This window comes from Pteropus alecto, unplaced genomic scaffold (assembly GCF_000325575.1).
Source record: "Pteropus alecto unplaced genomic scaffold, ASM32557v1 scaffold25, whole genome shotgun sequence".
NCBI lineage: Eukaryota > Metazoa > Chordata > Mammalia > Chiroptera > Pteropodidae > Pteropus > Pteropus alecto.
Window position 1 is genome coordinate 16,415,696 of NW_006441955.1, and position 15,719 is coordinate 16,431,414.

The 15,719-nt window shown below is 34.4% G+C and overlaps 1 protein-coding gene and 1 non-coding gene across 2 annotated transcripts in view; one reads left to right on the forward strand and one right to left on the reverse strand.

The window, feature by feature from the left end:
• Positions 1-5,287: 5,287 nt before the first annotated feature.
• The window catches only part of CUNH1orf141 (chromosome unknown C1orf141 homolog), a 32,725-nt gene continuing 22,293 nt past the window's right edge, over positions 5,288-15,719 (reverse strand). The window contains exons 6-8 of the mRNA XM_025052002.1: positions 9,202-9,271; positions 7,801-7,990; positions 5,288-5,863 (exon numbers count right to left, since the gene is read on the reverse strand). Coding sequence (XP_024907770.1) covers positions 5,288-5,863; positions 7,801-7,990; positions 9,202-9,271 — 836 coding nt within the window. The remainder of the gene's footprint in view (positions 5,864-7,800; positions 7,991-9,201; positions 9,272-15,719) is intronic.
• LOC112485851 lies at positions 12,062-12,180 on the forward strand. Its single transcript, XR_003048582.1, has one exon. It is a non-coding gene; the product is annotated as a 5S ribosomal RNA (ribosomal RNA).

Below are 15,719 nucleotides of genomic sequence, written 5' to 3' on the forward strand. Positions count from 1 at the left end.
GGTGTTAGACTCTGAGACCCAGAAAGTATAACTCAGGAAGCAAGGGAGGATTGATGACTGGCAAACAGTTTGAAATGCTTTGGTGGTTCTCTCCCTCCTACTCCATCCACATCCACACTCAGTGTTATGTGATGGAATCAACATCTTTGACAACAGATATTTTGGGAAACTACATTGGAAAATATATGTTGGAGTTTGAGGGGACTAAGAAATAATGCTAATCTTCTCCACTGAAATTTGGAAGAAATTGAGAGATAAATGCCACAGGTAGGTTGATGGCAAGTTCAAGCTATTTGGAGAAAATGGCTTACGTTTGAGGGCTAAATGGACTTGTTTAGGACTGTGTTCTACCTCCCTGTCTTCAAGTATGGGATTTCCCACCTAATGGAATGTTTGAGTCTGCAGAACACACAAATTTTACCCCATTTGTTGCTGCCCTCTCTGACTTGGGGCAAAGAGAGAAGAAAACTAATTACCTAGGCCTACAGTCTTTTAATGAATAAGTCCTAGCCAGTCAAGAGACTTGGGCTAATTGTTACCATTTCTAATGAGGCTTCTCACTCCTCAGTGGTGAAACGTGAGTAATTGGTGGGGCAAGAGACCGTGAGTGTTACTGTAGAGAAGTCCCTCTCTCCACAGGGAGACAAGGAATGGGGAAATGTTATTCCTTAACTTTCTCTTAATTTTCCATCTTAATCATTAAGTTTATGGTCAATCAGAGGTATGTCTAGCCCCTCCAGAGAGGAGATTCACAGCTATCAGAGAAATCCTGCTCCTACCTTTATGAGATTGCTCCAACACTGCGCTTTTTGGGATATTAATTAAATTAATTCCAAGACCGCGACGTTCAAGATAAAAATTTCATTTTCTATTTTCCATGTCAAATTATGGCCAGCCCATTGCACAATATGATTCATTAGAGGTTCTGTTATGAGATTAACATACTCCAATAATAAGCGCTAACCTAATTTTGAAAACACCCTCCCACAATAAAATTCTTCATGAGAAATTAAATTCAAAGGTTAAAGTCTCAAAGAGATTGTTTTAGTCTGTCTTTGTCATAGAAACAATCCTATTGTCTTAGTGACTTACAACATCAAAAAATTATTTCTTGATCATGTTACATGAGGGCTAAGAATTGGTTGAGGCTCTTCTGGGCTTTGCTGGCCTTCCCTCCAAATGTCTTATACGGTCGCCTAGGCCCAAAGAATAGCCACTACCTGCAACATGCTTTTCTTATGGTGGAGGTCAGGAGCAAGAGGAGCAAAGATAAATCATGCAAGTCATGTCTGTTCACATTCTATTAGTTAAAGAAAGTCAAATGACCAAGCCCAAGTCAATGGAATAAGAAAATATACTCCAGCTATGCAGAAAGTATGGCAAAGTCAGGGAGGAAATGAATAATTGTGAACAAATTGGAAATATTGTTAACAAGTATTCAAAATTTTTGCCCTTATGAAATGAAATCTCCAACCTCCACTTCTATTCCATCTTCTTTACTTTTATTTCTTCCACATTTTTCTTCTGCATTCTTATGTTTTTAAGGGATCATGTAATTACATTGGGCCCATGAATAATTCAGAATAATCCCCATATTTTAAGATCAGATGGATAGGCAAACTTAAATCCATCTTCGAAGTCCTTTCACAGCAGTATCTAGGTTAGTGTTTGATTAAAGAACAAGGGGCAGAAATCTTGGGAAGACATTTTTGAAATAGTGCCTACCACACTGGCTTCAATAATAAAGAAAAATAACTTGTGAACTCATCTAGACCTGGTCCATGTCACTGTCTTCTAGGATTTTGTCTATTCAAAATATTTACTCCTAGGGGTCAATTTTGTTTCTTCTTCTATGGTTGTTTCTTTTCTTAGTCATAATCTTACACCCTTTTTTGCTCCTCTTCCTTAAATCAGGCTTGAGAAGGGTTTATTCATTTTAGCGTATTTTAAAAACAAACACACAAAACAACAACTTTTGCTTTTATTTATCTTTTTGCATTATATTTTATTTTGACTTAAGTATTTTTAGTGTTTCTCTGTATTAATTTTCTATTCGTAATTTCTTTTGTATATTTTGTACTTTCTTTTTCCAAAATAAGAACCTTTGGATCCTTTTCACTAAGGACAAGGAGGAGGACAAGGAGAAGAGGAAGAGGGAGGGGATGAGGGAGGATGGATATGGGGATAGAAAAACGAAAACTATAAATTCTCTTTTGAACTAGATTTTGCTGTTGTGCCATAAAGTTTTGCAATGAAGTGGTTTCCTTTCCATTATTTTCTACTTTATAATTTAAGTTTTGATTTCTCTGTCATCTTTTCATTTTCAGATAGTAAATGTAGTTGGATTTTGCTGCTTTTTTTTATTCCTAATTTTATTGGATTATTTCAAAAAGTCTCTAATTTTTCTAAAGGTTAGGCATTTTGTATACCTTAAAACATAAGCAATTTTCTATGGACAAAATCTCAAATTTATTTTCTCTGTTTTAAAGAAACGAGGGTCTATATCCATCATATCAACTTTACTAATTGCATTATATAATTACTCTGTATCCATATTTTCGTTTTGTTTTACCTGTTTAACTCTGAAAGAGATGAATCGAGGTCTTTGACTATAATTTATTTCTATTACATTCTCCTGAGATGTCCAATAGCCTGCTTTATATAATTAGCCATTTTGTTTGATACAATGTACACCAAAGATGTTATAATATCATTTTTACATATTGTGCTTTTATTATTACATAAGGCATAAGGTATTTCTTTGTCTTATTTGTTTCTAACCCTAAATTTTAGCTTGTCTGATATTAACAATGCCATTCCAATTTTTTATTTTTCATTATTTTGGTATCTCCTTCCCCACTCCTTTTCAAGCTTTCTTTATTGCTTTATTTCTCATAAACAATATATAGTTAAGTGTTATTTTTTAACTCAGTCCGAGCCTCTGTCTTTTAATGGGAAAATTCAACCTATTCAAATATAGTAGGATGACAAATACTTGAGTTCTACATTTTTATGATTTATTTTTGTCATTTTTCATTTTCCTTGTCTTTTATTAATCCTATATTCCTTTAATTTGGAAGTCTTATTATATTTTCTATCAATAGTTAACTTCTATCGATTAAGATTATGCTTGAAAGTAATAACAAATCCAACGAAATAGTGTCTTATAGAAAATAGCATTGTGTGTGTGTGTGTGTGTGTGTGTGTGTGTGTGTGTGTGTGTGTCTGTGTGTGTAGGAAGTTGGGAAAGGCTGCCCTTCAATCTCCTTAAGCGCTTTTATTATTTTTCTCACCAAATTGTCCCTGGTCTCTTTTAGCAGCTCTTTGTGTCTGGTCATTTTATAGCTGGTTACTAAATAAGCTAGACTTGGCAAACAGGAAACAACTTCATTCTTTTCAAAATTTTTTCTCAATCTTAATCCTACAATATTATTATGTTTGCTTATTCCTCCCCATCCCTGGGTGAAATCGCTGGTAATTCTCATAGTTTTGCCGATTTCCTTGTTACATCCTGCCTGGCTGGCCACCGTCTACTGTTGGTAGATGGGTTGCTGTTTTTCTTAGCTGGCTCAGGGAAACTCAGCTTTGTTTATTGCAGTATCTGTAATTATAGGTGCATAAGTGGTGGAAGGTAAATCCTTGCCCACAGTGGACTGGTGCTGTAGAAGCAAATAAGGCATTTGAAGAAAAATTTATGGATCTCTGACTTACCAGTTTTCTCACAGGTTTAGTGGTTTTCTTCTTGGCTTCCTGAGGCCAAGGAACATTTGAGACTTGGAACATTTATAAACAGCCAAAGGCAACCTTTCCCTGTTATAATCCACAGATCCAAACTGGCCAGCTAATCCCAGGACACAGCACAACTTCCATCATGACTGTGACTTAGACACTAAGATTTCAGCATCAGAAAATAAACCACTTCTAACCATGCACCCACTGCTTTAAGGTCCCAGCACCTGTTTGGTTTAGAAGATGATACATTTAAGCTGAGAGTAGAAGACAAATGTGTTACAGATGAAACTTATTGTATTTCGTTGACCAATGCCACCATAAAAAACAATCAATTAATTAATTAATTTAAAATGATTATAATAATAAAAATTTAAAAAATTAAAAAAATAGAAAGAGGACAAATATGCTGAGTTTAAGTTGCCATCCTTCCAGAATTCACTGCTTCCAGCAGCTATTGTAATGGAGAATCCGCAGACAAATGGAATTTTTAAGTTGTTTGAGTGCCTTCCTGAAGGCACAAGCTCTAGCGGAAACTTCCCAAAGTACCTAATACAAAAATTCTCAGTTCTAAAGTACTACTTTAGGCTAAAGTCTAAATACTGTAGTTAAGTTTAGCATTTAAATTAGAAAAGATTGAAGAGACTTTGGGGAACATCTTTTAAGAAATTATACTTATATTAAGGGCAGGGGAAAGGGTGGGAATAGGAAAGAAACCTTTAATGAATGTTTGCCATACTCAAGTCCTGAAAATAATAATACTGCAATAAAGTATTGTTGTCCCCATCTTAAAGAGGGGATATGGTAAACTGAGGCTGAGATAGTTTTTTGCCCAAATTCGCTCATATAAAGTGAAATAGCAATATAATAATATACTTAAAATGTTCAATACTTTATAGGATTCTCTACCAAAATTATTTAGCTTATGAAGGATAAGTTATTCTTTTAAATATTTACTTATCCAGAAAAAAAAAGTCAAAAGTTGTACTTGGAAAATGCATTATATAGTAAAGACGTTCTAATATTTACAAACAAAAGTTATTTAAAATTTTACAAAGCTTTTTTAATTGCATAAATTGCTAAGTAATACTATTTTCCAAAGATTATCCAAAATACTGACACAAATAATTCCACAAGCATCGAGTAAATGGTACATTTGTCTTGTTTTATATGTAGTTGTAGAGCAAGGTTATTGACATCTGGCTTCCAATAGCAAATTTCCAGAATCTGTTCATGACATTCTCGGTCCAAATCTTCACTGGAGGAATGCTGGTGATTGGGGAAATCTAATTGAGATCATCAAAATCCATGAACTAGTTCATCTTGTTGATAATTATTTCCTAATTTTGTCCTCTTATTTAGTGAAAATGTTGGTTTTTCTTAACAGACTACTGTTGATTTATAACTCCAATTTCTATGCTTTGCTCTCTTATATCATCCATTAGAACATTACCATTTAGATAACAATTTCTTCTATGATCTTGGAACTTTGTTATTTGCTTCTTATTACCAAAATATTGTTGTATAAACAATACTTTATGAGGCTTTTAAATTTTACTTAACAGTTTAACAAATTATCCAGCGGTGTTACATTTTGAAATTTATGGACCTTGATTACATTTTTTAAAGGCTTTGAGCAATATTTGACAGGTAAGGCACTGAATTTGTTCATTGGTTTTCCTCCGGATAATATTCCTTCAAATTTTCCAGTTTTAGTCTTCATTTCTTGAGTAACAGTTTTATCAAAGAAACCTACACCTTTTTTTGTTAGGCTGGAAAAAGTCTCTGAGAAATTATTGAGTTTATTCCAAGATATATTTTCAAATGTCTGCATACTAGTTTTCTTCTTTAGTTTATTCTCTACAACTCTATGGCCCACTTCAAGAGCTATGGCTCGTATATCTTTCTTCCATACTGTAGACATAGTTCTTTTGGGTTTGGAAGGAGTAACAAATTGATCATTAATTAAAGATTTGAGGATTTCATGATTTCTTTCTAAAACAAAATTTACTTTTTTATATCGGGAAATGTTTCTATTTTCTGAAGAATGGGGAAGAAGCCTATTTTTTGTTAAAAGTAACATTTGTACATATCCAGTCTTATGAAAAATTATGGGATTTGTGTCATTTAATGCCTGTGGATTAAAGAAAAGACTACTTAGTCATCAGTCTATTGAGGCAAGAAGGCTACATATATTTTTAAACATGAAAATAAAGTGGTGAAATATTCTAGAATGACTAGATTAAAATTTTAATATGAACAACAATGGTATTCAAACACACAAAAACACATGTACTTGTATGTGACACACTTCCTTTTCTTCTTAATAGCATTTCAAAATGTTAGGGGTAAATCTGAACTTTTAGCCTCCTAAAATCTTATTTGAAATAAAGTTGGATATGAAGAAATAAGTATATTTTAAACATTTGAATTGTTGTCTTTGGGAAATAGAATAATTGGAGGAATAAAACATCGTGCTGGCATTTCTTGGGTTTCCATGTTCAGAAATAAGCATACCAAAAAATGGATGAAATCAAAGGTCATAAGAGACATAACTGATTACAAGCCCAAATTGTAAAGTCTGGATATCCTAATAAATAATACAGAAAATCTAAAATTATCTGTATGATTATATTTGTTATTGTATCCCAACACTTACCACAATACTTAGCACATAAAAAGCGCTCAAATGTGGCCTTGGCGAAGTTGCCAGAGTGGCAATGCAGCCCCCGACTGAGTGGATCTCTAAGACCTATAGCTATCTCACTCCTGACCACTGGGAAGAGAGACTCACACCAGAGTTTCTGTGCAGATGACCCAGGCTCCAGCTGTGGCCACTACATAATTTTATACAAGAAAAATAAAGCAAATTGAGCTTTTTTTTTTTTAAGTGCCCAAAGTGGAACAAAATAGCCAAAGTAGTAGATTGACTTAAAAATAGACTATTTTTATCACAGTAGCAGCAAAAACTGTATGTATGAATTACTCACTAAATTCTTTCCTACATTTCTATTCTAGGACCAAAAAAAAAAATTAACTCCAAAAAAACTGGTAAAATGAATATTACCAGTATTTAGTTTGCAAATTTTAACTCAATGACTGCTACTTTTCCTTTAGAAATATAATTAGTGAAATAAGAAACTAGGATCTATCTAATTGTATATTAGTGTACTTTGTTTAAAAGGCATTTTAATGCCTATGATTACTAAGAAAATTATAAAAGATCTAGTTTTGCAGTCCACTGGTGATGTCAGTGTTATCTACTTAGCCACAGTAGTGGAGATTTGGCATATTTTTGGTCTATCCAACACCTTAGGGAATTTTCCACCTTACAGTATGTATACCCTTAGGTAGAAGCAGAAACTAATTTTATCAACCTCCCTTGAGGTTAGAGCATAGGTATGTGACCTAGGCTCTGCTAATAAAATATACCTAAGACGGTTTTTAGTTCACAAAAAGCAAGCACTATGAAAAAGTAGGCATTGTGAAAACTATTCTAGTGAGAATGGTGGTAGATATATGAAGCTTTGAAAGGCAGCAGTGGGAAAGGTCTTAGAAATAGTGTCCCCTGCCCAGAATCAGGGTTGTAAACTTATCTGTTACAATACCATGGGCCCTGGTGGAGCAGCCTGAGGCTGTAATTGGGTGAATCCTGATTGGATAGCTTGCAAGCCAGATTGTCTCTCCGGCCTTCCTAGAGACTCTGGGAGCTACCAAGTAGCTTTAAAATGTATTTTCTTGTTGAAATAGCTAAAGTAGATTGGTAAAAAAGTGATACATGATCCAGTCATTTTAAAATATACCGTTTTTATTTTATATTTCTTTTATAACCAAGGAAATTGATAAAGGCTTCTTCATAAAGAAAAACACAAAATTTCCAATTGGTACAAAGGAATCCCTAGTTTGGGGTGGCAGTTCTAAAAAGACCATTAAGAATTTAAGTGTTATTGTCATGTTAGAATGTGAAACCAAGTGAAGGATTTATCAGAGTTTCTGGTCACTGGAAGATGATATTTCCACAAGTAGTAATAATACACATATGTACTGAACAGTAGAAGATACTCATCTTACCGTGTCAGAAATTACTCTTTTCGCAGGGCTAGTGCTGATTATTTTGGCATTTGGCTTTTTCAATTCATCTTCAAAGCATAAGGGAAGCAAGCTTTTCTTTCCCACTGAACAATGCTCACTTAATTGATCATTTCTGACAGATTTATTTTCTTTGGTATTAAAATCATTCATCTGCGGAGGAGTTGTTCTTCTGAAAATAAACACAACTTCAGCATAAATGTCTACAGGGCCGATTTCAGCTTGTCAGTTCTTGTCTGCCTCCCTCATTCCTCAAAATCACTGCCAAACCCTCTGCCATGGACTTTCGACCTGACAAAATCATCCCTTCTGCCTGGTTTGTGAGGGAAAACAGCAAAAGCAGTGGTGGAAGTAAGATGGTAATATGTGTGCCTCTTTAGTGTTTGAGTGAGGAGGAGGTGTATTATGTAAGTTTTGGAGAACACCAAAAGTAAAGAGGTATTTCCACATCCTTCATTAACATTCTGAGAGAAAAATGCTTTGCAGAACAGCTTCTTGCCAACACAGGGTGGTTCCAGCTTTGTTAACAGGATTGAATAGTGTGGTTGGGCAGAGAGAGAATATAGTTTTAATTCCAGATCTCCCTTGGTTCACATGTGACATAAACACTGAGTTTATGCTTGCCATGGGGCTTGCTATTGCAAGAGTGAGGTAATCCATAGAAAAGAATTGACATAAGTGATGGACAGTCTAAGGGCAGATGAAGGACATGGCAGAGACTCAGATAATTCTATCATGCCAATGAGAATTGAGAGTGGACCATATCCAGATTTAGAAAGAATAGAACATAAGTTCATGAATCACAGGTATCAGCAGCCACAGAACATCTAGGTATGAGACCAGCAGTACAAGGACATTGACCAAGACTTTTGATCAAGACCCAGTGAGCCCCTCACTCAACTACTCAAATACCATCTCAGAAACACAAGGACTGAGATAAACTTAAAGAAACTGTATATTATTGCTCTGAACAAATTTTAAGACATATTGGATTAATATGATTTCTTTTTTAGAGTTTGAGGATCTCATGAGAAAGATCAGAACTTTATGCAAAAATAAAAAGCTACATTTCTCACATCCATGTTATAATGTAACTAAACTTGTGTCTCTGCTACAAAAACACAACTGTATTCTTTCCATTCATTTTTCCATGTCTTTTTCTCCATTTAACTATAAACTTGCAGCAGATACAACATGTGCTCAAGATCTGAATATAATGCTGAGTAGCTAACCAGTCTAGGACCAGCCATTGGATTGTAGTATAGGCCTACATAGCAATAAAAAGCCAGAATCAATTTATTCTGGTCCATTAGAAAATAAAAAGCTTCCTATTAGAAACATCATTGAACAGAATAAAATATGAAAATTTTAAAAATAAATTACCTTTTATTTACATAATCTTCTAAGTGACCAACCAAAGCAAATGATTCCTTAGGTTTTTTTTCATTTTGAACTGAAATTGTAAAAGATTTTCATAAAATGTACATATACATGGCATTTAGAAAATACTTTATGTAAAATATTTTAAAATATAAAATAACATATAGAAAGCCTCTGGTATAGAATGTGCCTGATCTGTAGTAGCCTGATCTCAGTAAAAACTTCAGTGAATGAGATAGAACTAGAAAAGACTGAGATCAAGGGTCTAATATTTGGCTAAGACAGATCAAACATAAAACTAGTCTTAGAGATTTTTGTGGGAGAAAGGCATATTTCAGATGTCTCCAATATATAAAGTCATTATTAGCCAGGAGGAAGCCTCAGATGGTTGAACACTGTTGGTATGGAGGGAGGTTAGTTAGCAAAGGTCAGGTAGATCTGGCCAATTGGTATGAAGAAAGTGTCCAAAGTCGAACTCTTCCAAATGCGCTTGGTAGCCACTCCAGCATTTCTCTACTTTCTTAAAAGTGTTCCCAGACATACACGTTATTAGCAATAGATTCAGCTTTTTTTCTTGTCCTCAAGTAGTTTGTATTCTAGTGTACTGCTTCTCAACCTTTTCCACATCATGGCAAACATTTCAATTAATGTTTTTTGTACACCAGAATAAATACTTGAGTACACTTGTAGCTAGGCTACCATAGGACCAACCCAGCAGTCTCGAAGGCTGCTGGATCAATATTTCAGCATACCTATAACCCTCCTAGCACAAGAGGTTACCACAGTATATTGGTTGGGAAACTGTTTTAGAGGGAGGAAATAGTCAATAAATCAACACACAAGTATATAAAATAATTTCAACTACTTGTAGCTATTATGAAAAATATAAATATGGGTCTTCACCTAGGGTGGCCTTAAAAGGCCTCTCTCAGCAGAGGAAACAGGAAACAGGAAGTGTAAAGGTTTCTGTGAAACCATCTTGGAATGCTGAAGGAACTGAAAGGCCAGTGTTGCTGGCGTGTAGTGAACAAGGGGAAGAGTGGAGTAAGATAAGATGAGACAGGTATCGGGGACCAAATCACATAGGGCCACATAAGCCACAGTAAAGAGTTAAGATATGATTCTGGTTATAATGGAGATCATTTGGAGCATTTTAAATGGAATAATAAAGTCGTTTGATTTATCTTTCAGAAAGATCACTCTGCCTGCTCAGAAATGGATCACCTATGGAGGTATGGGAGAATGTGGATGGCAAGAGTAACAATGGAGTAACCAATTAGAAGGCTGTTGCTGGGGTCTAGATAAGACATATTGGTGGATTAGACAAGAATTATAGCAGAGGAGATGGTAGGCTTCAAATTATATTTTGAAGGTAGATACAACTGTACTGACTAGTGGATTGAGTATGTAGCATAAGGGGAAAAAATTAATCAAAGACGATTTCTAGGTTTTTGGCCTCAGCAATTAAGTAGATGCCGTTTATACTAATGGGAAAGGTTAAGTGGGAGAAAGATAGGCCCACTCCTTGAAATCAGGAGCTGGGTTGAGGTTACTAGCTTGTGAAAAGAAACTAAAATCAGTCCTTCCTCACTGACTGAGAAAAGTATCCTAGAAACTATTTAGAAAAATGGGTTTTTGAGCATTCTAAATGTTTGTTTGACTTCCCCGGGCTGCTCTTCCACCTGGGTCCTGTGCGTTATTGCAGCAACCAGCCTGGTGCCCATGTCCATCCGTCTCTGTTCCCTTAATCACAGGCTAGCTGCTGTCCAGATTGGCACATGCCAATCACTTCATCCTGGCTATTTCTCCTGACAGGGATTTTGCACAATAGCTTTGGCATCAAAAGTCCAGGGGTCATTGTCTAGAACCAAGGGCTTCAGTTTACTCCTGAATAATCTTCTCCCAAATAAAAGTTTCTATGTTTGTCACTAGTTGAGCTATTAAATGGCTAGTTCTAAAACCTCCTAAATTCTAAAACTAAGTCATTGGTACATCTCCATTTCAATTAATGTGTTTAATGGTAATCTTTAAGTGTACAAAGTACAATTAGAAAATAAAAGTTGTCCATATTAAAAAAAAAGTCAGTCCTTCTCACTGCCAACTGGGTATCCAAGAACTCAGTCAAACCACACCTAGGCATGATGACTGGATCTGCCATGTCCTCAATACTTTTCTGGTAGGGAAGCCCACTCACAACTCTAAAATATGGTTTAGCCTGATGGCCATCAGGTCTGAGTGGCAGCAACTACGAAACTTCCAGAAAGGTGAAGTGAGTAAATGTTGGGTGAAGAAAGAAACTTTTCAAATTCTAAAACACATGAAAAATATAAAGCTAAGGAAAACAACCAACAAAGTCAACAAATAGAAGACAAATTCAGCAATGAAATTAAGAAAACTCTAGAAACAATTCTAAAATTCTTAGCATACCTCTGTTCTAAGGTGTATATTAGCATTCAGTCATAGTTTAATTAGCAGTGTCAATTGGTGACATCTTAGATTTGATAGAATATGTTTAGGAACTTCAAAGATATAAATTAAAAGAAGATACCATGAGATAATAACAGGCTGAAGGAAAAAAAGGAACAAGTCAATATAAAAAGAAGTTGAAAATCTTGGAAATAATGTAATTCTAGATTACGTAGCCAAAGGCAGAATTAACGAACTGGAAGAAAACACCAAGGAATTCACTAAGAATGCACAGAAAAATAAAGATATGAAAGAACAGCTAGAAAACACGAAAGGCAGACTGAAGGACTTCCATATTTGTCTTATAGTTCTGGAAGAAGAAAATAGAGGAAATGACGAAGAACTATATTAGAAGAGGTAATGACCAATAGTTGTAACTAACAGAAGTGTATTTCACATCTATGGCCATGCCACCCTGAACAAGCCCGATCCCATCTGATCTCGGAAGCTAAGCAGGGTGGGGCCTGGTTAGTACTTGGATGGGAGACCACCTAGGAAGACCAGGTGCTGTTGGCATATAAAAAATAAAGGGGGAGATTGTAAGCTGACAAGGTCCTTGCAATCTGTGAGGTCAATCAAGGTCCTTGCAATCCGTAAAGTCAAAAAAGAAGTGTATTTTACACACTGAACCGAAGATAAGAAATAGGAATACTGATGCATTGCAGTAAAAATGTAGATCATAAAAAATGAGGAGAAAATAGTAAAACTATCAGAAAGTAATGACATTAATTGTCATTCTACAAAGAAATGACAATTAGACCAAGAGCAAAATTCTAATCTATAATGGATTCCAGAAGATAATGAATTGTATCTTTAAAGTACTAAGAGAAAACAATTTTCAACCTAAAAGTCGACATCAACTTAACCGTCGTTCAAGAGTGACAGCAAATTAAAGACATTTCTAGATATACAAAGGTCAAAAAGAATTAACAACTGAAAGATCATCATTGAAAATATTTAAAAGATGTCGTTTAGGAAAAATAAAAGTGAACACAGATGGCAGGATGCAGGAGACAATGATGAGCACAGAATTTAATAAATTATGTTATATATTTAATTATAACATAATTTATGATTTTAAAAACTCTTATTTTGTATTTTAAATATTCTTATTATGTACTGCATTTATACAAGCTCTTTTCTCAGATTATTTTAAAAATTAAATATTAAATTATTTTCCATAGATTATTTTAGATATAATAGATTTTAATTTATTGTATTTTTGGTGTTTTAGAATTTCACACTGTTAGTCTTTTGTTTTCTGAACTTTACTGTTATAATTTACATACAGTAAAATGCACACATTTTAAATGTATAGTTTGATCAATTTTGACAAATATATGTATACATACTCCTGTAAGCATTGCCAAAACCAAGATATTAAGTATTTTCATTATCCCAAAGCATTTTTCCCATGCCCTCCTTTAGTCAGTTTATTCAATTTGTTCTGTTCTCTCATTCAAACATACTGGTTATCTCAGTGTTGGATATCTGTTTTCTTCCCTCAATATACTATTTTGTCTAATCCAGTCATATCTTTGTCCCTTTACATTGTATTCCAGGTAATTTTCGTAAACTTGCTCTTTAAATCTTTGATTTGGTTTATGCCAACGTTTAGTCTATTCTTTACTACTTTTAACATAATTTTGAGTTCTACATTAGCATTACCTGTTTCCTTAAAAGTATTTTATTCTTCATAATTATCTTTCATATTTTCAAATCTTATTTAATGGATTCCTTATCTTCTTTAATTTTTTGACCATATAAAGTGAATTATATACCTGTTTCATGGGTAAAAATTCTGTCAAAATGTGACCATCAGCTATCTTTCAAATTATTTCCTTTCTTTGCTACAGAATTTTGATAGGTCCAGTGCTTTGTGCTTGTTTCTTATCCACTAACCTTTGAATCAGGACACTTAAATCGTTACTTGATATTAGTCCAAAAATAATATGGGTAAATTTTCTTTGGATTCTCTCCCTGTTTATCCAGGTACTATTAAATTCTCTGTTTAGAAATTAACATATAATCCCAGATCTTATTACCTTATGCTTTGAGTTCAGGCATTTGGCTACCTGAACAGGCTTGTTAGGAAGATGGAGCCCTGAAAAATCACGGGGAAATTTGTTTCTGTGAAACCTCTATGTGACTCTAATGTGGTGATGGTGATGGTTACTCTGTTCATTTATATGTGAAGTGTCATTTGAGTTTCAGTTTTTTACCTCTCTCTTGGGGTAAGCAATTCAATTTGGGGAGTTTAGTAAAAGAAAGACCTTGGGCTGTTTGATGGGATCATATGGTTTTTCTTTACACAGTTATCTTTGTGGTTATTATTTGTACTTGCAAAGATGGTTCCTAGGAAATTGTGTATCTTCTGTTGTCAATTCTCTTTTTAAGACCTTGCTCCTTCAAGTTAGCAGGTTTACACCCTGAGTACATTCGAAGCAAAACTAGGAAAGCAGGAGAAGAAATGACTAGATATGGTCATTATCTTTCTCTCAAAACACCACTAACACTGATTTGGAATGCTGTTGACTTGCAACGAGGAAACAGGTATAGAGGGGAGAATTTCCCATCTTTCTGTGACCCATCATTGATAGCAAACCCTTTTTCTTTGAGTATGTGTGGGGGAGTGGTGATTAATAGGAGTGTTTTCAGAATATTTTCTACAGGCTCTTTGAATTTTCCTCCTTTCTCCTAGGAAATGGAGGTGTGCATTGACTTTTGGAGTTTTCTTTCAAACTACTTCGTGTTGTAATATATAGTTAGATATTATTTGAATTTGGGATAAAATGTTCTAGTTTTAATTTAATAATTTTTCTTCTCTATTTTTCTTCTTTTTTTATGAATTTTGGCCAGATAAACTTGTATTTATGTTGCCAACTTTCTCGGAAGTCTTAATTTGGGACTTTGATAAAAGAATTATAATGCCTTTTCTATAGAGAGACTCAAGAAAGTTTATAAAAGGAAATTCGTTTTGCTGAAATTGTAGAACAGCCTATCATTGCTATCAGGGAGCACTTTGGAGAAGATATGATACTTAAGAGGAATCTTTAAGAATAATGTGGTAATAACGCCAGTTTAACAGTCCTTTTTCCCTTTCCTTTGCTAACAGAACTCTTATCTTAGTCATCTTCCTCCACGCAACTATGTTCTTCAAGTGAACGTGGGCTCCTTCCTAACTCAAGGAAGTGAATCCTAAATGATCTAAGCCTGTGCTTTTCGATATGTGAGCTATAACCCACCAATTTAGACACTAAATCAATTTAGCATCTCCTGACCAACATTCTAGTAAATGAAATAGAATAGAATATATCACATGAACCCTTAGTAATAAATGTACAAAACTCTAAAATACTGCAATCAAGTTTAGCTAATAGAAAGACAAATAATTAGGACTCCATGAATCTGAATTTTCTGCTCCTCATATATATCATATATATTAAATTATGATGTAAAAAATATTTCTCACTGTGTGAGGCCATGTTAAAAGTTGAAAAAACTGATTTAAACTGATAATGATTTATTGATTTAGATATGAGTGCATGAAGCTATTCTAGCCAAGGAGACACAAGGGGAAGTCAAGTTTCGAGGAATGTTTTTCTCATTCCCACAAAGAGACCGAAGAGCTTTTCTCTTTTTCATTGGATATTGTTAACAATACAAGTTATCTTAACTAGTAGTCATCATATTGTACAGCAAGGCTAGGAGGACAAGCTATTTAGTAAGACAGTTGAGGAAAGTTGAGGAAAGATATTTAGGCATCATTAAACTTCTGAATTAACCAATCCTGGAATTGCTTTACTGAGAGCCTTCTTGTTATTTCATATTATAGATATCTTTATTGTTTAAGCCACACATAATCAGATTTTCTTTTAATTGCACCTAAAGGTATCCTACCCATTAAAGATGAGTAGAAATCTATCAGGTGGAAAAATATGTTCTGAGCATAGAGAACAGAATGGATCAAATCACATAGTAGTTAGAACAGACTGTTCATTATGACTAGAATCACTATGGATAAAGAGACAGAATAGAAGGCTGGAAAGATATAT